General features: G+C 47.0%; 1 protein-coding gene across 1 annotated transcript in view; it reads right to left on the bottom strand.

Moving 5' to 3' along the window:
• CRLF3 (cytokine receptor like factor 3) overlaps nt 1-23,690 on the bottom strand; it is a 49,471-nt gene that overhangs the window by 15,080 nt on the left and 10,701 nt on the right. Inside the window, exons 2-6 of the mRNA XM_056862957.1 lie at nt 19,852-20,059; nt 16,773-16,860; nt 6,233-6,410; nt 3,742-3,964; nt 3,006-3,138 (exon numbers count right to left, since the gene is read on the bottom strand). Of these exons, the coding sequence (XP_056718935.1) occupies nt 3,006-3,138; nt 3,742-3,964; nt 6,233-6,410; nt 16,773-16,860; nt 19,852-20,059 (830 nt within the window). The remainder of the gene's footprint in view (nt 1-3,005; nt 3,139-3,741; nt 3,965-6,232; nt 6,411-16,772; nt 16,861-19,851; nt 20,060-23,690) is intronic.

Below are 23,690 nucleotides of genomic sequence, written 5' to 3' on the forward strand. Positions count from 1 at the left end.
GTGGGGAATGTCAGGCCCGGGGCCCATTTAAGGCCCGCGAAATCATTTGGTCTGGCCCTTTGTGGGTCCTGGCAGATCTCTAGCTCAGAAGGATCTAAGACTGGTGATCCACCCACTCCTGCAGACAGGAATAGCCTCTACTCAAGGTGGATGTGTTTGTTTTTTCCCCCTTGCAGAAGAGTCGTTAGCTATGGAGCTGTTAGGACCGCCCAAGAAACTGTATTAACCTTTTCCCACCAGGGCCATGGAGAAACATATTCCCTCTGTACTCAAGAGGGCGGGGGGCAAAAGTGGCGACAATAGAGGGGTTAAAGGGGGCAGGGCCAGAATGCGCGGAGGGAGTGAGTTCTTAGCCAGTGTGTCCTCATTTCATCCCTGCAGGCAGAGGTAGCAAGAGCCGGCTGTAGAATCCAGCCCCAACCATGCAGAGCAGGAGCAACTCCAGCATGCGGCTGGATGGCTACGCCCGGCTGGTGCAACAGACCATCCTGTGCCACCAGGTGGGCAAGTGCACCACCGGTTGGATGCCTGCCTGCTTGCCAGTGCGTGGCGGGGGGGTCATCTGGGGCAGCTGCCTGCTTGGGGCTTGGTTGGCTAATTTTTATGTTGATAATTTTGTATGGCCCGCGAATGATGTTATAAATATCCAAATGGCCCTTGGTGGAAAAAAGGTCCCCCACCCTAGGTTAAGGGGCTGACCAGAACAATTTAGACTCTGGGCTTTCCAAGAGCACTGAATGTTCCAAACTGAACTTTTGGAATGTAGGGAGGTTCCTACAACATATAGAGGCATATATAATTTACAAACACAGCATGGACAGGAATACATAGAGCAAAGGGTCCAATGCTTATACAGAGACACTGTCCTTCAGTGTGACTCCTCTGAAGATGCCTGCCACAGCTGCTGGCGAAGCATCAGGAAAGAAAATACCAAGACCACGGTCACACAGCCCGGATAGCCTACAAGAACCGATGAACTCTGACCGTGAAAGCCTTCGACAATATTTCTTATACAGAATCTTGCGACTTCCAACTCTGAATTTTAAGAAAGCAGGTTTTTGGGCCTTGAGGTTTAGTACAGAGGAGGTTGAGGACACTGAGAAATTATGTGGGCCCCAGGAAGGATTCTTCTCAGCTCCCCTTCTCTGTCCCTGCAAGCTGTCCACCCCCATTAGGGTTGCCAGCTCCAGGTTGGGAAATACCTGGAAATCTGGGGGAGAGCAGGGCTCAGGGAGGGACTTCGGTGGGGTATTGTCAAACTTCAGCAAATGCACAGCGTTTCAGGCAATAGAAATTCCAATCCAGACAGCGCAGTGATTCAGAGGTTTATTCTGAACGTCAGTGACTTCAGTAGAGACGAAGAAGGTTAGAATACAGAGCATTGGGACATTGTTATATTTATAGAACGGATACAATGGATGAGATAGAGTTACAGCAATACAAAGGAAACAATGAGATTTCTTTCTCCCGGTAACGACTTCAGCAAACCAAGTACTGGATACTTAAGGGCCATCAGAGAAGGGGCTGGTGGAGTTCCTGGCATTGTGAGCAAGGCCCGGTATCAGATGAAAGATTTACACGGGCGGGTCTCCATACAATTGTAGATCTCTGACCGGAGCTTGTGGCTCATGTGCAAAACAGGAGGGGAGGGGGGAGTGCACGGAAGGATCCATATTGTTTACAGAGGAACCATCTTGTTTGGCCCATGCTGTCAGAAACCCTATCTGACAGGTATAATGCCACAGAATCCACCTTCCGAAGCAGCCATTTTCTCCAGGTGAACTGACCTCTGTTGCCTGGAGATCAGTTGTAATAGCAGATCCCCAGCCACCACCTGGAGGTTGGCAACCCTACCCCCCATCCCTTTCAGTACATGTCTCCATTCTATCCCTCATGCTCTGGATCCCTTTTACTCCACTCTCTAAGAAAGAAAGAAAATGCAAGGCCAGCAACAACAATGAAAGAGAACAACCACTGCACACTGCCTGATTTTAGAACTGGTTGCAGTGAGGAAAATATAAATAAAACCTAGCCAGCATCCAAAGAACTGCTTAGACTCATGTAAGGAGCCTGCACTTAGACCCAGGGGAATTTTTGAGTTTCTGCTTCTTTGAACAGCTGCCCCCCATGCTATTTCACAGGCTCCCCTTGGTTTCAAAAGCAGTTTGCCATGCAGCATTAAAAGTTGTTATTAGAAACCCCCCGCCCAAGGCCCTTTGGATTCACAGGGTAGGAGCTCTCTTGATCCTGACCACTTTCATTAACGTATCATTTATTTTGTTCTAAGTATTAGGGTGAGGGTGTGTTTTTTTAGTGCAGAATCTAGAGCTCTTGGTTGCAAGTATGCAAGGAAGGAAAGGAGTTAAAAGAAGGCTATGATTAGAATTCATTCACAAACAGAGGAAGCTACCAGCAACTTAGTCAATGTGTTTAGGGAGTCTGGATCTCACACTAGCTATAATCAGAGGCAGAAAGGCATCAGTTTTCCAAATTCTACTTCTTTTTTTCTTTGAATGTGCAGCCCACATATACCTTAAAAGAACCACTAATTGTTGATTAGTCCACTAACATAGGCTTTGCAGAGACTGATGATGCCTGGAAGCTTATTTTTTCATTATTTAACTAAACAGACCAATTGAAGCTGCTTACATTTTTAAAAAATCATTATGATAAAAAGTCCAAATACAAAACTCACATCTTTTTAAAAGTCCAAACAGTACATCAAAGGCATCCATGGGAAGAACCAGCGTTGTATGGTGGTGCTCAGAACGCCAGACTAAAACTGAGCAGATGGGGGTTTATGTCTCCATGAAGGTCTCTGGGCAACCTTGGCCAACCTCCCTTTCTTTCAGTGTAACCTCCCCCACAGGATAGTTGTGAGGATAAAACGGAAGAGGGGAGATCCTTGCATGGAGCCCCTGGGCTCCTCAAAGCTAGGATGGAATTAAAAGACAAAAAGAACGATGACAGACACCCAGGGAAAATGCAGCACGACACATACTTACCGGAATGTCAACGTCTGACCACAATAGTAGGTTGGAGCCTTGGAGTACAGCACCCCACCAGACTGTGAATCATTTCGAAGTGCTATATTTCTTCGGCTACTCAGGCTATAGCCATCAAAGCCAGGTGCCCATTCTAATAAGGCAAAAGCAAATAGTAACTGAAACACAGGTGTCCATCATCCAGACAGGTTTTTGGGTTGTCTCTCGAGGCAGTCCCATGTAAAGCACATTGTAGTGATCTAGCCTTGAGATAGCATGAATCAGCATGGCCAAGAATGATCAGGACTGGCAATGTGTTTTGTAGCTGAGCATAAGATTCAATCAAAATGAAACATTTATACATCAAATCACACGAGCATCACAGGAATGAACTACATTTAGAAAATGGAAATGAGTGAGACATGCAATCGTGATGAAGGGGAGGGGCTGTGGTTTGAGGTAGAGCATCCGCTTGGCATGCAGAAGGTCCCAAGTTCAATCTCCGGCATCTCCAGTTAAAGGGACTAGGCAAGCAGGTGATGTCAAAGACCTCTGCCTGAGACCCTAGAGAGCCGCTGCCAGTCTTTGACAATGCTGACTTTGATGGACCAAGGGTCCAACGGTATAAGGCGGTTTCATGTGTTCAAGATGCTTCTTAGATTGTTATGGGAGATTTTGTGTGCACAGCAATATTCAATGGGGGCATGAGAAGGGGGTGGGGGGAGGCAGGGACTGAATACAGTATAAATATACACACCATGAGGCACTAATGTGGTACAGCCAATCTGAGAAACGCTCCATGGACTCCATTCCTGCCGACCATCTCCTCTAGCACAAACCCTGAACTGATAATCGACGTTTGGGTCAATGTGCAACACTATGAATTCTGCCTCTGAGCCCACATACGCATCTTCAAAGTGGCTGGCATTATTCTTGCAATACTGAAGCCTGTAGTCTTGCGCTATGAAGTCATCATCAACCTGAACAGAGTAATTTATTGGATTAACACACTACCTTCAATAGATCATCTGTTTAACTCTCTGAAATGAGAGTTATTATCCACGCAAACTCTCTGAAATAACTGAGTTATTATCCACGCAACTCTCTGAAATGCGAGTATTATCCACGCAAAATAGTAGCATATTTTCCTGGCAGGTTTGTGCCAACAATGAGCTGGATCCAACAATCCATCAGCAAAAGGTGTTGACTGTCACAATCTTTCCAGTTTTCCCTTCCCCCAGCAGCCCTGTCCAATCTTGGAAGGTTTTTGGGTTGTCTCTTGAGGCAGTCCCATGTAAAGCACATTGTAGTGATCTAGCCTTAAGGTAGCATGAATCAGCATGGCCAGATCAACTTAACCTTAAGAAGGAAACTAGTTGATGTGCCAGATGTAACTGGCAGAAGGCACTTTTAGTAATCTGCCTCTTCACCAGTACAGCCAAATCCAAATGTACGCCTCAAACTCTTCATATATTCTGTCAGTGACAGCATTATCCATCTAGAACTAACAGTACAATTCGCTCAAGACCTTCAGGTTTCCCAACCAGTATCACTTAAACCTTGTCTGCATGCAGCTTCAGTTTGTTCCCTGTTAATCACCTGACCACCACATCCAGACAGTGGGCCAGGGCAGAGATGGCTGCTTACAGAGGCTCAGTTAAGGAAATTCAGAGCTAAGTATCATCTATTGATAACAATCTCATTCAGTGGCTGAACATTCACATTAATCAACATGAGCAAGAGGACTAAACCCTGGGTCATCCCATATGGCAGATCCCAGGAGGCTGATTCACCATGTCCAATGACATCTTTCTGTGACAGAAATGACCAAAACTATTGCAGCACCACTTCCTTAACACTATTTCCTCCTGTAGATAATGTACAGAATAACATGGTCCACAGTGTCAAAAGCAGTCATCAAATCTAACAAATGCAGCAAAGAAGCACTGCATTTATCCCATCTGCAGTCTTGTCTTTGATCCACTAGGTTACAACTACTTCCCTGGTGGTATCAGAGTTTGCTATGGAATCAGAGAACGAGCCAACATATTTTGAATAGTAAGGAACACTTTATTTATTTTTATTCTTCTACCCTGCTTTCCCCAACAGAGCTGGGCTCAGAGCGGCTGACAAAAGTTAAATGCATTAAATTCAATAAATACATTAAAACCACTTGTATATTAATAATTATAAAAGCCCCATATATATAACAATATACCAGAATATTGGTATATTATATATATACCAGAATATTCTGGTATATAAGTACCTAAATGGTGCAGCTCAGCGGTGTCTCTGGTGAGCAGGGCCAACAATGGCAGGTCAAGGGCAGTAAGTCCCCCCATCTAATAATCAAACTAGCTAAATATGTGAAAAGTGGAGGGGGGAACAGGGAGGCCAGCACGAAGTGAAAAACCATAGCTGTCCTCAACCAAAAGCCCGGCGGAATAGCTCCATCTTACAGGCCCTGCGGAACTCCTTTAGGTCCTGCAGGGCCCTGCTCTCATTTGGGAGGCTATTCTACCAGGTGGGGGCCAGGGCAGAAAAAGCACTGGCCCTGGTTGAGGACAGCCGGACATTCCTTGCCCTGGGGACCAACAGCAGAATATGGTTGTGGTGTCTGAAATTAACCTGTTTAAGACTATGGGCATCCTCACCTGCCATGAGATACTTGAGAAAATTAAGTTTAAGAGCATAAATGTTCAGATGTAGGGGTTATGTCATGGGATCTGTGTGACAGGGTATCAGATGTCAGATATAGCCCTGGATTGATAACAGTTTGATGTCAGGGCCATATCAGAATACGTAAGCCACATGATCACAAAATCAATTGAATTATACAAATAGGAGAGATCTTTTAATTTGGGAGCTTTCCGACTCTCTCATTTCCAACAATTCTGTATTCTTAAGGACAGAGTGATTCGGTCCAAGGAGACAGAGATGTACTCTGCATTCCTTTTCTTAGTTTTTGGATGCAACATATTTTGTATTGGCAAGCAGCTGCATGAAGCCTGAGGAAACAGCTCCAAATAGCACCATTTTGTAATCTAAGCCAAAGCAGATAAACAGCAGATTGCTTTTGAAAACGTGGGACCTAACTTGCACACAGACATGATAGCCAAAGCATTCTATCAAGTCACACTAGTTGAAAATAATTGTCTAGCATCACAAGCTTGAACAGTTCCAGAGTGTTAGCTAAGCACAAATTCCAGGAAGAAAGCATACAAAATGATATTGTATTTGCCCACCTTACACCATCGCACCAGGATACTCCCCGGCTTCTCAATAAGCTCTTCTATCTGAATTGGCGGTCGAGATGCTATTGCTCCATGGTTGAAGATCTCACTTTTCACTATTGTAAGAAGAGAGTCGTCTAGTTGGGCAGATAAACAAGGCACATCTACCAACGTGGGCACTTCTGGCAAACTAAAAAGGGAAAAAATACTATTAGAGCTGCTACGGACTGATAAGCAGCTCTTTTTATCCATGAAGAGAGAAAAGGGTTTGGCGACAAAGAGTTACACATTATAGAGCGGTAACCCTGCTATTCTGTTGCAGCAAAATTAAACAGGAGCCGTGTATTACTTTAAATGTTACCAAGATCTTATTCTGGCATAAGCTTTTGTGAACTAGAGCACGTTTTGTCAAACAGAAGATGTACAATCTTTGTCATATTTACAAAGGACAATATGTGTACTGGATTATTTATCCTGCCTCAACTCTTCTTTATTGAAAGGTTTGTGTAAACATAAAATATATAACAATTCCAAATATCTTTTAAAAATCTTTTGCAATTTATACAACCATGAAAACTAATACAACTGTAAGCTCTAGCCCTGCGGCAAACCCATAAACAGATTCCAGCAGACGGCAAGTCCACGAAAGCAGTTTTATTGGTTAGAATCGACAGGTTTTAGAAGCCATATTCAAAAGGACACTAGAGTAAGCGGCAAAGGAAAGGTACATGGAATACATGGAAAAGCAAAAGGAGATAACTGGTAACCCAGGCAACCCCCACTCCCAGAGGGAGGAAGGAGTACTTGGCGATTCCCACAGTATGGGAATCTATGAAGACTAAACACGGGGCATAGACTGGCCTTGGACAGAATAGCACAACAGCACCTGGAAGCAGCACAATCGCATTACCACATACCATCCTCATGGCCTGCTCCTGGCATTCTGCCCCCCCAAAGACCCGCCCTTCCCACCTTGGGTTTGTGAGGGTAGGCTAATGGAATTCTTGTACTAAGCGGGGGGCGGAGACATCACAGGCGCACATCCATTCATCCTGGGCGGGACTAAAATGTTTCCAGCGGACCAAGTACTGAAGGGTACCGTAGCGAATGCGAGAATCCAGTATTTTAGCTACTTCAAAATGCTCCCCCCCACACCATTTCAGGCACTTCGGGTTGTGGTTCAGGATGCCATTTTTGGGAAGGAACATACTGTTTTAAAAGACTGACATGGAACACAGGATGGATTCTCCGGAGGAACTTGGGCAAGGAGAGTTCCACAGCCACTGGATTAATAATCCGGGAAATGGGGAACGGACCCACAAACTTGGCACTGAGTTTATCACATGGGCAGGTGGATCATAGGGTTTTGGTGGATAGATGAAGTCCCCCACTTTGCATTCCATACTGGAGTGATGTTTGTCAGCCTGAGCCTTGTAACGTCGTTTGGCTCGCTCTAGATTTTTAACCAGCCATGGCCAGGTAGTTTGAATTGAACGTACCCATCCATCCACATCAGCTCCCCCCTCTTCCCCAGAAACATCAACATGACCAGCGGGGCCAAACTCTTTACCATGGACAACCTGGAAAGGGATGAACCCTGTGGATTGGTGAACCACATTATTATAAGCATACTAGTGGTACCCGGCCACGCGTTGCTGTGGCCCAGTCTGGTGAAATGGAAAAGAAAGAAAAGAGAAAGCGCACGTTTATAAAATGTTTAATTGCACAATGCTTGTGGGTATACAATATTTTGTGTTGTTCCATAGTCTGTGCAGATATAGTGATTGTGTGGTTTGCCGACTCTAGAACATGCAACATATAATTGTCCATGTGAGAAGCACTCCGTGTCTAGATCTAAACAGCACAATTCGAAAGATTGCCCCTGAGCTTTGTTGATGGTGATTGCAAACGCCAATCGAATTGGGAATTGCAATCTCTTAAATTGAAATGGCATATCCGTTGGAATCATAGAAATGCGAGGAATGAGGACATCTTCACCTTTGAAAGGCCCTGTCAAGATTGTTGCTTCTACGACGTAGCTCATGAATTTTTTTACTGCAAGCCGCGTGCTGTTGCAAAGCTTTGGCTGGTTGATATCTTGCAACATGATAATTGGCACGCCGATTTTCAATTGCAGTATGTGCGGTGGCATCCCTGGCAGATCGAGTGAATTAAAAAATTCTGTTGGATAATTAACCGCTTCATCTGCTTCCACAACAGTGTCGACGGACTTGTATGTGACTGCCTCGCTTTGAATGTGAGACTGAATAATATTGGTAAGTTCGTAGACATCTTTGTTCTTGGACGCAAGAATAGCTCGTTCACTCAGCCAATCGTGATTCTTATAATTGGTTTGAATATTGGGAAATACTTTTTCAACCAATTCTTCTTTTGACGTCACTAAATTGCAGAAGTTATGAGACAATGAAATTTGTCCTGAGGTCAGATCAACCGGTAACTTTCCGTTCCCAATTTCCAGCAATTGATGTTAGAATATCTCAGCTCATCGATCGTTTTGCAGCTGGACACGCATATTTGTAGTTAATTTTAACGTCTTTACGTGTCACCACAAAGTAGAGTACTTCAGGCAAGCATTTATTTTGTCCGCTGGTGTCGACCGAGGAATTACAGGTAATGTTTGCCTGAAATCTCCTGCAAGCAATATTAATGCGTTTTCAAATGGTCTGATGTTTCCATACAAATCTTGCAATGATTGATCCAGAGCCTCGAGCGATTTCTTGTGCGCCATTGTGCATTCATCCCAAACAATAAGTTTGCATTTCTGCAATACTTTTCCCATGCCGGATGCTTTGGAAATGTTGCACGTGGGAGTTTCAATGAATTGCATGTTCAATGGCAATTTCAAAGCGGAATGAGCAGTTCTTCCATCTGGTAGCAATGTCGCAGCTATTCCGGACGACGCAAGAGCTAAGGCTATGTCATTTTGGGATCGCATTGCTGCCAGAATCAGTCTAATTAGGACCGTTTTACCAGTTCCTCCTGGTGCATCTAAGAAGATAGCGTGTGTTGCTTTTACGTCCAACAGATGGAACTGTTTTTCAAGAAAAGCATGTTTTTACCTGTCACAGGTGTGACATCTATATAATGTAGGTATATAAAAACACACGCGTATTCAAATGCAACGTTGTGTCAAAATTTCAAAGCAATCGGTGAAGAACGTTAGGAGATTTAAGATTTTGAACAAACAAACATTTACATTTTTATTTATATAGATTCAGCAAAAGGCAATAGGTCTACCCAATCATCCTGATGGTAATTAACGTAACAATGTAAATAGCATGCCAACACCGCATTCACCCATTCAGTTTGACCATCCGTTTGGGGATGGAAGGCACTAGACAGTCCTTATTCTACTCCGACCAACCTGAGAAAAGCCTTCCAAAATTTGGCCACAAAATTTGAACCCCTGTCCATGATTATTTTGCGTGGAAAGAAATGGAGACGGAAGACATGTGACACAAAGAGGCAGGCCAATTTTGGGGCGGAAGGGATACCTGCACAGGGTACAAGATGCACCTGTTTCGAAAACAAATCAGTAATCACCCAAAGAACTGTCTTTCCCCCACTGGGGTAGGTCCGTCATGAAATCCATTGCAATTACTTCCCATGGTTTCGAGGGAGTCTCTAATGGTTGTAAAAGTCCGGACGGCTTGCCCTGAGATTGTTTGGCTGCTGCACATATGGGGCAGCTGCGGAAGGAGTCCACATCTGACCGAATGCCCGCCCACCAAAATTGTCTCTGTAGCAAATGCAATGTCTTGAGAAATCCGAAATGTCTGGTGGTCTTGGCGCCATGAACTAAACCCCAAACCTCCCCCCGAAACACTTTCGGAACATACAATTTAGAATCTTTGTACCAAAACACCCCGAGTTTAATTAGAGTAGCTGGAAGGGCCTGCGAGGACAGTTCCACTTGACAACTGCGAAGGAGAGTCTCCTTAAAGCACTGGTTCCCAACCTTTTTTTGACCAGGGACCACTAGGACTTTTTTGTTCGGTGCAGGGACCCCAAGGTTCAAAATAAAAATTCCAAGAATTTGAAAATAAACTTTAATCATAACTGTTAGTTAAACATTAAACTTAGAATAATATTTGAATATATATTTTTATAATAGAGAACTTTTAATTGAAAATATTAATTTATTATGGGTTTATAACTTTGTTTCGCGGACCTTAATTTCGTTCTCGCGGACCCCTGGGGGTCCATGGACCCCCGGTTGGGAACCAGTGCCTTAAAGGAATCAGACAGCCCTTCCACCATCCCTGGAGAGGAGTCGGCGGGCAGCTTGACCGGGGACGGGGCCGACACAAGTGCAGGGAGCGACTGAAAGGGGCGCTCGGGCCCCCGCACCTCGGGAACTGTGGCTGTCAGTCGCTCAGGGGGAGGAGGAAGCGAGGCGGGCAGCGCTGCCGGCTCAGCCGGGCGTGGGGCTTTCCCCTCCATCGAAAGCGGCGGCGGGAGGGATCGGGTCCGAGAACAGGTTTGTACGGCCAAAGTGGGCAACAGACCTCGTTGGGCAGGGGTAAAAAGCGACTCTGTGGGCCGATCAACCTTGGTGGGATATTGGGGAAGTCTGGATAAAGCGTCAGCCAGAAGGTTTTGCTTCCCTGGTACATATTTTAGGATGAATCGAAATTGGGCAAAGAAGTCCGCCCAGCATACGTGCATCGCGGACAGCTTGCGAGCCCCCAGGTTTTTGTGATCGGACCATACTTCAAAGGGCACCTTGGAACCTTCTAAAATTGCCTCCACGCTGTCAGGGCATGCTTTACTGCAGTGGCTTCCTTTTCCCAAATGGCCCAATTGAGTTCGGATTGAGTGAACTTTTTAGAAAAATAAGCGCGCGGATGCAGGTGCCCATCCTCCCCCTGCTGCAGGAGTGCACCCCCCATCGCTACGTCAGAAGTGTCTACATGCACTATGAATGGTTGATTGCAGTCCGGGTGCTGCAAAACAGGCTCGGGTGTAAAAAGCTGTTTAAGACTATCGAAGGCGGCTTGACACTGGGGGGGTCCACTCCACCCGGGCGTTGGGTAAGGTGGCTGTATTCCCCTTTCCCTTAGTTTTAAGGAGGTTCGTGATGGGTAGCGCAATCTGAGCGAAATGTGGGAGGAACGCCCTGTAAAAATTTGCGAACCCGAGAAATCTTTGGAACTGTTTACGAGTAGAGGGTGGTTCCCCACTGAGCACTACTTGCACCTTTTCAGGATCCATAGTTAGTCCCTGGTGAGAGATAATATATCCTAGGAAAGTCAATTGCTTTTTATGGAACTCGCATTTAGACACTTTAACATACAGTTGATTGAGACGTTGCAACACCTCTCGAACCAAGGCAACATGCTCATCCATGGTTTTAGAGTAAATGAGGATATCATCTAAATAAACCACAACTCCTTTGAACAGTAGATCATGGAGGATCTCATTAATGAATTGCATGAAGACCCCCGGGGCCCCTTTTAGTCCAAAAGGCATCACCATAAATTCGAACATCCCAAACCAACTGGAAAAGGCTGTCAGGGATTCATCTCCCTCCTGGATTCTAACTCTGTAATAAGCCTCGACTAAGTCCAATTTGGTGAAAATGTGTCCCTCCTTCAATTGTCCCAAGAGATCAGAAATGAGGGGGATGGGATAAGCATTCGTTTGAGTAACAGCATTGAGTTTTCGAAAGTCAATACACAAACGCAAATCTCCTGTTTTCTTATGCACGAAGAAAGCCGGTGCCGAACAGGGCGTGGTGGAGGGTCGGATGAAACCGCGAGCCAAGTTCTTGTCTAAGAATTCACGGAGGACCGTCCGTTCCGTAGGACTCATTGGATAAATTTTACTTTTTGGCAGTTTTCCATCCCCCACCACTTCAATAGTACAGTCCGTCCGGCGGTGGGGGGGGTAACACATCACACTCCTGCACATTAAAAATGTCTGTAAAGTCCTGATATTCGGGCGGCACTTGGGTCGGACTGGAGGTGTCTGAGGCCAGGGCAGGAGTTGGTTTGATTACAGTTTTAACGGCTACTTCATATCGGTACAACTCACACCGCGGGCTATTAAACGTTAAAGTCCCAGCTTCCCAGTCTATGGTGGGACTGTGTCCTTTGAGCCAATCTGCTCCTAACACCACAGCATATCGAACATTGGGCACAACTGTAAAGTTGATTTGTTCCCAGTGGTGGCCGATTCCCATCGCCACTCTGTCAGTGCGACAGTCGACTGCCCCCCCCTGAAATCACTGCCATCCATTTGAGCAAATTGAACAGGTGCCGGCAAAGGAACCGATTTCACCTGGAGCGCCTTAAAGGTGGTTTTGTTAATTAACGAGCGGGCACACCCAGAGTCTATTAGGGCCTTAGCTTGTAATTGAGGACCTTTTCTGTAATATTACAACATTATAGAAAAGGTCCTCAATTACATCTACATATACAGTCTCTTCTACTTTACTCACCATGACAGGAGCCTCGGGTTTCGCAGGAACACCTGCGGAGGTCTGCGATGTCGCTCCTTCTACCGCAGACCCAGTCCGTTTTTTGGCTGTTCTAGGGGAGCCTCCAAGTTAAGAGCTGGGGAGTTCCAGTGGTCACCCTCCTCTAAAGAAGCGAAGCTGCCCTCCCCAGGAGTAGTAACTGTAATCCTGGACCCCGATGGGTCCGCTGGCGAAAGGTCCGTTGTCATTTCTCCGGCATGCAGAGCTGGGGGCACTTTTCGATGCTCTGCTCAGCTGCGGTGCCCCTTCCTCAAGCGCGTCCTCTTTCATGAGGAGTCCCCTCTGGTTGGGGAATGGGACTTGGCAGTCCCGAACGTGACGGACATGTGGCAGCAAAGTGACCCATGGCACCGCAAACGAGAAAGGCTCCCCTTTGAAACCACAACGCTCGGTCTTACGGAGGTAGAGCCGGCCTCCGCGGGGCCTGAGGAGCGGCAGGTTAGGGAGGGTTTTTCTGGCTTCCCCCCTCCCTGGCCTGCCGTTGGGCGAGGGAAATGAACTGGCGGCACCTTTCCACTTCCTCTGCCAGCAAAATCCATTCTTCCAAGGTGGCTGGGTCTCGCTGCATGTATGCCCAGTTTAGAATCTCAGAATGCAACGCTGCTCGGACGTAATGCACCCTGGTAGCTTCCGTCCAATCCACTATTTTATTAGCGAGTCTTTGGAACTCATCCGCAAACTCTCGGACTGAGGAGGATCCTCGACGGAGCTGTAGGAGGGCTGCTTTGGCCTTCTCCCCTTGAAACGGATCCTTGAAACATCTCAACGCTCGCATGAATTCATTAAGCGACCGTATGGAGCGGGCCCGGGTATCAAACTGGAGGACCATCCATTCTGCAGCCTTTCCAGCCAAAAGTGAGGAAACGAACGTTACTCGGCTGCCTTCTGTGGGAAAGGTATGCCCCTGTTCTCGCATGTAACTGTCCACTTGGTGTAGAAAACAGGGCAACGCATCCGCGGAGCCATCAAATGTCACTCGCAAACGGGGTTGCTTCCACTGCACAATCGGGACCACAGGGGGTGGTGCCGGTGGTTGCCCGGGGGCCGGTTGTACCGGAGCCGGCTGCCCCGAAAGCAGCTGCACCGGGGCCAGCTGTCCCGGAGGCAGTTGCACCGGAGGTTGCCCTGAAGCCAGCTGTAGCGGAGGCTGCTGGGCAGGGGGTTGTTGGCCTGGGACCGGTGCCTGTGCAGGCGCCACTTGAGCCCGCTGTAGGCGACCGTACTCATTCATCAACAAGTCCATTTGATCCTGCATACGGGCCATACGATCCAACAGCTCTCGGTTTTGAAACCTCAAGGCATGGATCTCCTCCTCAGCCCCCCCCCCAGTTTGTCGGGCTTGGCGAACTCGGTAGTTTGTATTCCAGTCACCCTCCTCTGCGTACAAGTCCACGTCCTCCGAATATTCTTGCACATCAGGAGCAAAGGTGAGCCGTTGCCGGCGCGCTACTTCCCTTGGCAGGCCAGGTTCCGGGGTGTCCGGAGAGAATGAGGGGAAAGACCAGTCCAGTCCCCCGCTAACTTTCGGCCGCGCTCCAGTCCCTGCTGTCGCTCGTGCCCGAGCGGCAGCTGCATCCACCAACAATTGCTCTTTCGCCCGCCTCTGGTCAGCGAGCGCTCGGTCCGCCTCGAGTTTGGCAACCGCAGCGGCCGTCACAATTGGTTCGGCCGCTTGTTCCAAGAGCATTAGGATCTCCTTGTGTTGGCCCAACAGAGGTTGGACCTGTTGAGCAAGATCCGCAGAGGAAGGACCAAACTCAGGGTTTAGTAATTTCTTGACATCAGCCGCCGTTGCTGTGGTTGGCGGTAAGTCCATGAAGACCAGGACTGTCCTGGCGGCAACGCTCTGTGCTTCCCGGCGGCATAGGGTGGGATCCGGAACAGTTTGCGGAACGTCTCCCTCCCGAGCCCCCGCCATTGGGAAACAGAACTCTAGCCCCTGGATTGGGGCCGCCGACTCCTGTTGCGCCCCGCGGAGCGTAAGCTCAGCCAATAATCGAGTTAGCAGAGCAAAGTCCTCTTGCGCTAACCGGGACTCCTCCAGCAAAGTATCCAGTCCCAAAAGGTCGTTGTGGGCACGTAGATCAGCGTCCTGAGTCCTCCAGGGAGTCGCCGCTGCCAGGCGACACCACTGATCAATCACCAGCCCAACCAGCCAGGTGGACTCCTTGTAAGTCCGCTGTGCCTCCTCCAAGACGGCACGCAGAAAGTCAGGGTCCCCGAGGAGCTCGTCCGGCGCCCCAAACCGAGGAGACGAGTGTCTAGGCGAACCCTCCAGGGCTCCAGCCAAGGTCAGTAAGTAAGGATAGGACTAGTGTCCTAATGTCAGCTCTAGCCCTGCGGCAAACCCATAAACAGATTCCAGCAGACGGCAAGTCCACGAAAACAGTTTTATTGGTTAGAATCGACAGGTTTCAGAAGCCATATTCAAAAGGACACTAGTAAGGGTCAAAGGCAAGGTACATGGCATACATGGAAAAGCCAAAGGTAACCCAGGCAACCCCCCTCCCAGAGGCAGGAAGGAGTACTTGGCGATTCCCACAGTATGGGAATCTATGAAGACTAAACACGGGGCATAGACTGGCCTTGGACAGAATAGCACAACAGCACCTGGAAGCAGCACAATCGCACTACCGCATACCATCCTCATGGCCTGCTCCTGACAACAAAAACAATCACCTGACACAAACTCATTGTACCATGAACAAAGTACCAGTCCAAAAGGAAGATGCATCATAACTCCACAACCTCCATCCTTTGAATAAATGGATACTACAAAGCACCCATTTTTTTTACACATCCAGATATTTCTGTATGGCAGTAAGACTAATTAAGATGAACATCTCCTTTATTATATCCAACCAGTGCCACATCTCAGGAAAACTTTCCGGCGTCTAAGGTCTAGCATAAATCAGCCTAGTTCCTGTGATCAAGTTCAAAACAGTCACTCAATATCTTTTAGGGATCACTGGGACATAATTTAGCTCCAGAGTCTTTCCCCTAAATGAAGTATCACTGCCTACTTCCTGATTTATCAGTTTTACTATGTATTTCTAGTATTTGTGGCCTTGCTTGCACATGTCTACCACATGTTTAAAAAAACCTGCCCAAGGAGATTTACAGAACCAACACCTGCCAGCAGAAATATTAATATTTTGCCCAACCACGTTTTTAGATGCCACTGATAAACCATCTTCATAAAATTTTTGTTGGAGAAAAAAGAAATACAGGGAAGAAGAAAACACACACACACATTTCCATACTTCATCATCAGTCTCATAACCAAGATCCTTTCTCCATTTAATTTGAAAAGCTTTCCTTGCTTTACACTCTCTGCACTATATAACTTAGAGAAAACATGCTTGTTCTCTTGAATCAAATTTTTTTTCAAACCTTGTGAGTCCCCTCAAAGAGCTCTTATTACAAATGATAGAAAACACAAAATTCTTCATCTGCAAGTACTCATAAACTGAAATACAGAAATTACAAGCTATGGAGACATATTTAAATGATATTACCCCATTACTGCATATTAAAGCCTTAGAAATATCAAGGATGGATCCTTCCCATTTCACCAAGGACTTTAATTGAAACCCTTGAATTTTATCAAGTTCTCTAGCAACCAAAGCTGAAATATATAATGAGGGATATGTAAGGCCTCCTCGCCCCTTAATGCTTCAAGAGTCTGGTCATCATGTCAAAAGAACTTCAAGCTTCAGATACCAAAAAATGTCTTGAGATGGCATTTTAGCCTAATTAGGTTTTCTATTTGTCAGTAATCTCTTCTGAAATCCAAGCTTTTCAATTTGTCTCAAATGATAAGCCGGCTTCACATTAAGAGGGAGCATCTGAAGGTTGAACAACACTCTAAAGACCAGCGCTGTCAGTTCACAGATGAGCAGGCAGAGAAAGTCCGCGCTGTAATTTTAGCTCCTCCTAACTCAGATCTATTGTTGTAAATGAAAGGGGGGGAGTTCTCAACAGAGCAAAGAGACCCATCTCCCAACTTGCTGCAGTATCAACACTCCCACACCAATCAATATCTCTTACCTGTCCAGCTGAATATGCAAAGCCTTTTTGGTAAAGCTGCAAAGTTTGTCACTGTCCTCCCCTATAGCTCCATGGATAGCATTCTCGCCTGAAATGAAAAGAGTGTAAAGGCTTCTGTTAAAAAGAACTCCACAGGGGGTAGCCATCTTAGCCTTTTGCAGCAAAACAAACAGAAGTCCAGTGGTGCCTTTGAGAAGAACCTTTGAACATTGAGAAGACATAGCTCTCCTTTACACCACAGAAATTGAAATATGACCCAGTGGCCACAATGTTTGCAACTATAATTTGTAAGTTGCTTACAATATGAATCTGTGAAGTTCAAATACAACAGATATAAATCTTGACCATTAAAAAAATATGACTGTCTTGTTGCCTTGCACCATTTTTGAGAACTCCACTGCAAGGTTACTGCTTTTTTTTTTCCTTCATTTTTCTGCCCAGGCCATCCCAAGATGCCTTTTGCCAGTAAGGTTGCCAAATGATCAAAACAAGAAACTTCAGCCTGACCTGCTCTTGTACTTTCAATAACAACTTCACTTGCAGAAATCAACAAGAAAGCACAAAGGTAAGTGGTTATCATCTGTTAACACTGGCAGGAAAAGTAGCAGTTAAAAGCACAGGAACAGGGCCCAGTTGGCAGCTCTGCTGAGCAAGGAAAGGGGCACGTCACTCCAATCCCTTCTCCAACTAGTTGGCGAAGCCACAAAACACTACCCCTCCTACATTGCTGGAAATTGCAAGTGAAAGAGGAGACTGCACCAGAAAGTTATCAAGCCCCCGCCAGCCATTTTGAGGCTGTTGGTGTCTGTTTCATCTGTACACTTTTCCACAGCTGCTTATGAGAACCAGTCAATTGCTATTTCCTCCAGTCCATCTACATGTACCGTACTCCCCCCACCCCAGACATGTCATGCTTAGGAACAAGCAACTGTAGGACCACAGCCTGAATTCTTGTTGGTAACTTCCTTTCTTTCTCCCCTTTGTTCTGCTCCACAATCTCCAAAACAATTTTGTTGGAGAGACAAAAGCAGGAGAACGCCAGGAAGAGAGGGAAGGTCTGACTTTGCCTTCTGATGTTCTTTTCTTGTGTGACATGAGAGAAACGAGCCCCCCCCCTGCAAAGTTGCCGCTGAGTGTGAAATATAGTACTTGTTATGGATTTATCTAAATTTAGAATTATAGAATAATAGAATCATAGAGTTGGAAGGGGCCATACAGGCCATCTAGTCCTACACTCTGCTCAATGCAGGATCAGCCTAGAGTATCCCTGACACACGTTTGTCCAGCCTCCGCTTAAAGACTTCCAGTGAGTATGAGTTCACTACCTCCCTAGGTAGCTGCTTCCACTGTCAAACAACTCTTACTGTAAAAATGTTTTTCCCAATATCCTGCTGGTACCATTCCTCCGGCAATTTAAACCCATTATTGCAAGTCCTATCCTCTGCTGCTAATAGGAACAGCTCCCTGCCCTCCTCTGACAGCCCTTCGATACTTCAAGAGAACAATCATGTCCCTTGAAAAGAGAAAACTAATAGAGGTTTATAACATTATATACGGGATAGAGACAGCGGATAAAGAGAACTTTTTTCTACCTCTCCCCAAATATTAGAGCTTGAGGGCATCTGATGAAGATGATGGGCAGTAGATTCAGCATGGACAAAAGGAAATACTTCTTTACTCAATAAGTGATAAAAATGTGGAATTCTGTGCCAGAGGATGTAGTGATGGCCACAGGCACAGAAAGTTTAAAACGGGGATTAGACAGATTCGTGGAGGACATATCAGTGTCTACAAGCCATTGTGACTGAAGGGGACATCCACATCTGGAGGCAGTAAATCTGTGAATACCAGTGCCAGGAGGCAACATCAGAGGAAAGCCTCAGCCTCTATGTCCTGTTGTTGGCCCTCCAGAATAACTGGCTGGCCACTGCGTGAGACAGGATGTTGGACTAGATAGATCACTGGTCTGACCCAGCAGAGCTCTTCTTATGTCTTCATGAGTTCCCTGACCTTCTGCAACAGCTGTGGGGGGGGGGAGGTTCCATTCTGTGAATGTCAGTTTGTAGTATCCAACCCAATGATAAGTAAAAGCATCCATATTCAAAGAGCCAGTACAAAACCATATAAAGATTGATCAATTCCATGCAGAACAGGACAGAGACAGTGATTTTGTCTTGTGTATCCTTGAATCGTGCACAGAGGTGGAAGAGCAGACATCACTGAGCAAGTCTAAAGCAGACAATTCAGTCCCAAGAATTTCCTATTAAAGGATTTCCACAGTACCAAGAAAGAGCTCTCACTGAGAGTGAAGACACTTGGCCCACGACTACCCAGTAATGCTTAGCTAAATATGATGTGTGGCATGACAGTGTTCCCCTACTTTGGCTCTGTTTCACTACCTAATGCTTGTAAGGGGTGGGGTCAGGAGGACATCACATCCTGCATCTTGTTTAATGTTTAATTGAACTTTACCAGGGCAGAAGAGGCGTGGAACAACGGCAGCCACACACCCCATGGATGTTTAATTCAGCCCAAAGACGCTGGAAAGCTGGTACCCCTGGACTAGGCATCCCACCGCTGATTCAGCTCTGTTTAGGACAGCTCTTTATCTCCTTGGGCGTTTCACTCTAAACCACAGAGACAAAAACCATTCCACAGATATGTGCTAATCTTCACTTTGAGACTGAAAAGTCTTGAAATCTCAGGCTGAATGGACCTTGTGGCCCACTCCCATGAATCTAGAACAGGGAGCCTACTCTTATGCCTGCTGCACTGTGAATACATGAACACATGAAGCTACCTTTTACTGAATCAGACCCTCGGTCCATCAAAGTCAGTATTGTCTACTCAGACCAGCAGCAGCTCTCTAGGGTCTCAGGTAGAGGTCTTTCACATCACCTACTTGCCTAGTCCCTGTAACTGGAGATGCTGGGGATTGAACCTGGGACCTTCTGCATGCCAAGCAGATGCTCAACCACTGAGCCACGGCCCCTCCCCATGAATGAATGATCACATATTGTTAAAGAAATGTACATTTTACTTTTTTTTTAATGTGCATTTTTAGCAGATAGCCTCCTACCTTCTCGGACAAGTTCGTCAGCCGTACTGACTCCGTGTTCTATTAGCTTCTGGCACTCATCCAAGGGCTTGATGCTTTCCTGTTCTATGGCATCCACTTCGTGCAGCAGGAACACCAGCCTCTCGTCCAGCAGCTTTCTCAGGGTCCCTTTCAAATCGTTAAAATGTTGCTCAAGAACATCCCTCGTCAGAGCAGCGCTCTCTTTGATCTGAAGGGAGACAAAGGAAAAGGGGATGCAGAAGTTAGGCCTTAGGAGGGGTGGCGCTAGAGGGCATACAGGTCAAGCCAAACAGGCTTTTACCGTTCTCAGTCCAGAAGCCTTTTTTGTTTCATTTGGTGTACCCTCAGCAGATCCCTCCTTCCTAAACAATTTTTTTAATGTTTTGTATGTATTTTAACTCTAAATATTGTCGAAGGCTTTCACGGTCAGAGTTCATTGATTCTTGTAGGTTATCCGGGCTGTGTAACCGTGGTCTTGAAATTTTCTTTCCTGACGTTTCACCAGCAACTGTGGCAGGCATCTTCAGAGTAGTAACACTGAATATTTTAACTCTGTTTTAAATTATTTTTAATGATGTATGTTTGGGGGTGATTTTATTGGTTTTCAAATATGATTTTATTGTGTATGTTTTAAATTTTTGGCTACGATGGAGGCCCTTGTGAGAGCAAAAAGGCGGCATAGAATTATTGTAAATAAAAATAATACGTAATAAAACTACAACATAGCATGACAGTCCATTTTGTTCAGTATACACTGCTCATTCTCAATCCAAGACAAGCCCTCAAGGTGCCGGCTGTACTACTGGAGCTCAGCTTGCTCCCAGCACATCTAGCCAAGTACAACCTTTGTCTCTGACATCCCCCATTTTGTTTCACGATGCACCTGTCAGGCCTGCTCTCCTTTGCTCTCAGCAGCCTGTCAGACTGTGGCTGTTTTAGTTTTGATTCCACCAGGTGCCTCTCAAGGTCGAACTTGCTAACTGCTGAATTCCTGTTCCAGCGCTATCTCCCGTGGGAACGGCTCCTCGGTAGAGGGGGGGGGCGCCTTGACCCGTTGTGCCTAATACTTTCCCTTATAGGCCTGCACTGTGCTCCCAATTGCGATTCGTGCTTTGGGTTTTGCAGGAACAGCTGTGAGAGTCCGCGGTGTCGCTCTACTCATCGCAGCCGCCTGCCCGCTTCGGCCGGAGCAGTTGGTCCCTTCTCGACAGGATGAACCACCCCGGAATCGGGGACGACCTCAGCGCAGAGTCACCGCGGCCAACCGTAGCGCTGCTCCTGGACAGGCCGCGCCATCAGCTCTCTGTGTCGGAGAAGCACCGCACGATCCTGCACCAGCGAACCCATCGGGATCCCGGATTATAAGTGCCCCACTTGGGGACAACTCGCCGTCTTCGGACGAAGACAGGGACTGGGACTCCCCTGCTTTGAATCTCAAATCTCCTCTGGATCTGTCAAAAAACGGGCAGGGTCTGCGGTGAGTGGAGCAACACCGCGGACCCTCGCAGCTGTTCCTGCAAAACCCAAAGCTACGGTGAAGGTGAGTGAGGTCGAAGAGACTGTGTATGTGGACGTAGTATTACAGCGCCATAAAGGGGCCCCCAAGTTACAAGTTAAAGCACTCATAGTCTCTGGGTGTGCCCGCTCCCTGATCAACGTAACCACTTTCAAAGCCAAGTCAGAGCCCCTGCCAGCTCCCATCCAGTTCGCCCAGATGGATGGCAGCGACTTTAAAGGGGGCCCAGTGGATCGTCGCACTCGCGGGTTGGCAATGGGCATCAGCCACCACTGGGAACAAATTGACTTTACCATAGCCCCTATCAGATACGACGTGGTATTGGGAATTAACTGGCTCAAAGGGCACAGCCCTTGTATTGACTGGGGGGTTGGAACTATAAAATTCTCCGATCCTAATTGCGATCAACACCGTTTCGAGGTAGCTGTTGCACCTCCGTCAGCTTCGGCTTTAGTCTCAGACCCCCCCTCGTCCTTTCCTCTACCTGTTGAATATCAAGACTTTTCGGACGTTTTTGATGTACAGGAATGTGATGTACTGCCCCCCCACCGCCAGACAGTGCTATTGAAGTGGTGGGGAATGAAAAACTGCCCAAAAGTAAGATTTACCCCATGAGCGCTACTGAACGTACTGTGCTACGTGAATTCTTGGACAAGAATTTAGCGAGAGGTTTCATCCGGCCGTCTACCGCCCCTTCTTCGGCCCCTGCCTTCTTTGTGTGCAAAAAGACGGGTGACTTGCACTTATGCATTGACTTCCGAAAACTCAATGCAGTCACCCAGTCCAATGCCTATCCCATCCCTCTGATCTCGGATCTCTTGGGACAATGAAAGGAAGGGCGTATTTTTACGAAACTTGACTTGGTAGAAGCCTACTACAGAATCAGGATTCGAGAGAGCGATGTACCTCTCACTGCCTTTTCCAGTTGCTTTGGCATGTATGAATTCTTAGTGATGCGTTTCGGATTAAAAGGGGCCCCGGGGGTCTTCATGCAATTCATTAATGAGATCCTACATGACTTGTTGTATAGGGGCGTGGTGGTTTATTTGGATGATATTCTTATTTACTCTAAAACTATGGATGAACACGTTGCCTTGGTGAGGGAAGTATTGCAACCCCTCAGAGACAATCAGCTCTATGCTAAGGTGTCTAAGTGTGAATTTCACCAAAAACAGTTAACCTTCCTGGGCTATATAATTTCGCACCACAGACTTACCATGGATCCTGATAAGGTGCAGTCAGTAACCGATTGGGAACCACCCTCCACCCGTAAGCAGGTTCAGCAATTTCTTGGGTTCGCTAACTTCTACAGGGGGTTCATCCCCAACTTTGCTCAAATTTCACTCCCCATCATGGATCTCCTTAAGACTAAGGGGAAAGGCAACGCCACCACGTTGCCCTCAGCCAAAATCAACTGGACCCCCCATGCCAAACCGCCTTTGATACTCTCAAACGACTGTTTACCTCCGAACCAGTATTAAAGCATCCCGATCCTGATCAGATGTTTGTAGTTCAGGTTGACGCCTCAGACGTGGCAATGGGGGGGCACTTTTACAGCGGGGGAGGGATGGTCTTCTGCATCCATGCGCTTACTTCTCTAAGAAGTTCGCGCAATCTCAGCTCAACTGGCCAATCTGGGAAAAGGAAGCGGCTGCCGTCCACCATGCCCTTATGGTGTGGAGACAGTTTTTGGAGGGGTCTAAAGTCCCTTTTGAAGTGTGGAGCGATCACAAGAACCTGGAGGCGCTCACAGGGGCCCGGAAACTGTCCGCAAAACAAGTTCGCTGGGCGGACTTCTTTGCTCAGTTCCGTTCCGTTTTGAAACATGTGCCGGGGAAACAAAATGTTCTGGCTGATGCTCTATCCAGACTTCCCCAATATCCAACCAAGGTTGAACGCCCCACGGAATCCCTGTTCACTCCTGCTCAAAGGGGCTTGCTGCCCACTCTAGCAGTCCAAACCCGAGCGCAAGCCCGGCTCCCACCGCAACCCCCACAAGGGGGGGCACCTTAAGCCCACCCACACCGGTCAGCCCGACCGCGCCTCCTTCGCCTCCATCGCCAGCACCGCCGGCACCCAGTCACTCTGACAATCCAGCTGTCCAACCCCCCTCAGGGACATCCCCTTCCTCCACCACAGAGCCCACACCGCCAGATGGGTTGGATCTCACAGACTCTTTTTAAGCTTCACTTTGTTCCGCTTGCCAAGCCGAACTCTCTGAGCGGACCCTCCCCTCTGCTCTAACTGAACGTAAAGGCTTATGGTACAAAGACTCTAAGCTGTATGTACCTAAAGAGCTCCACAAAGAAGTCCTACAGCTGGT

The sequence above is a fragment of the Euleptes europaea genome, chromosome 1 (assembly GCF_029931775.1).
Source record: "Euleptes europaea isolate rEulEur1 chromosome 1, rEulEur1.hap1, whole genome shotgun sequence".
NCBI classification, from domain to species: domain Eukaryota; kingdom Metazoa; phylum Chordata; class Lepidosauria; order Squamata; family Sphaerodactylidae; genus Euleptes; species Euleptes europaea.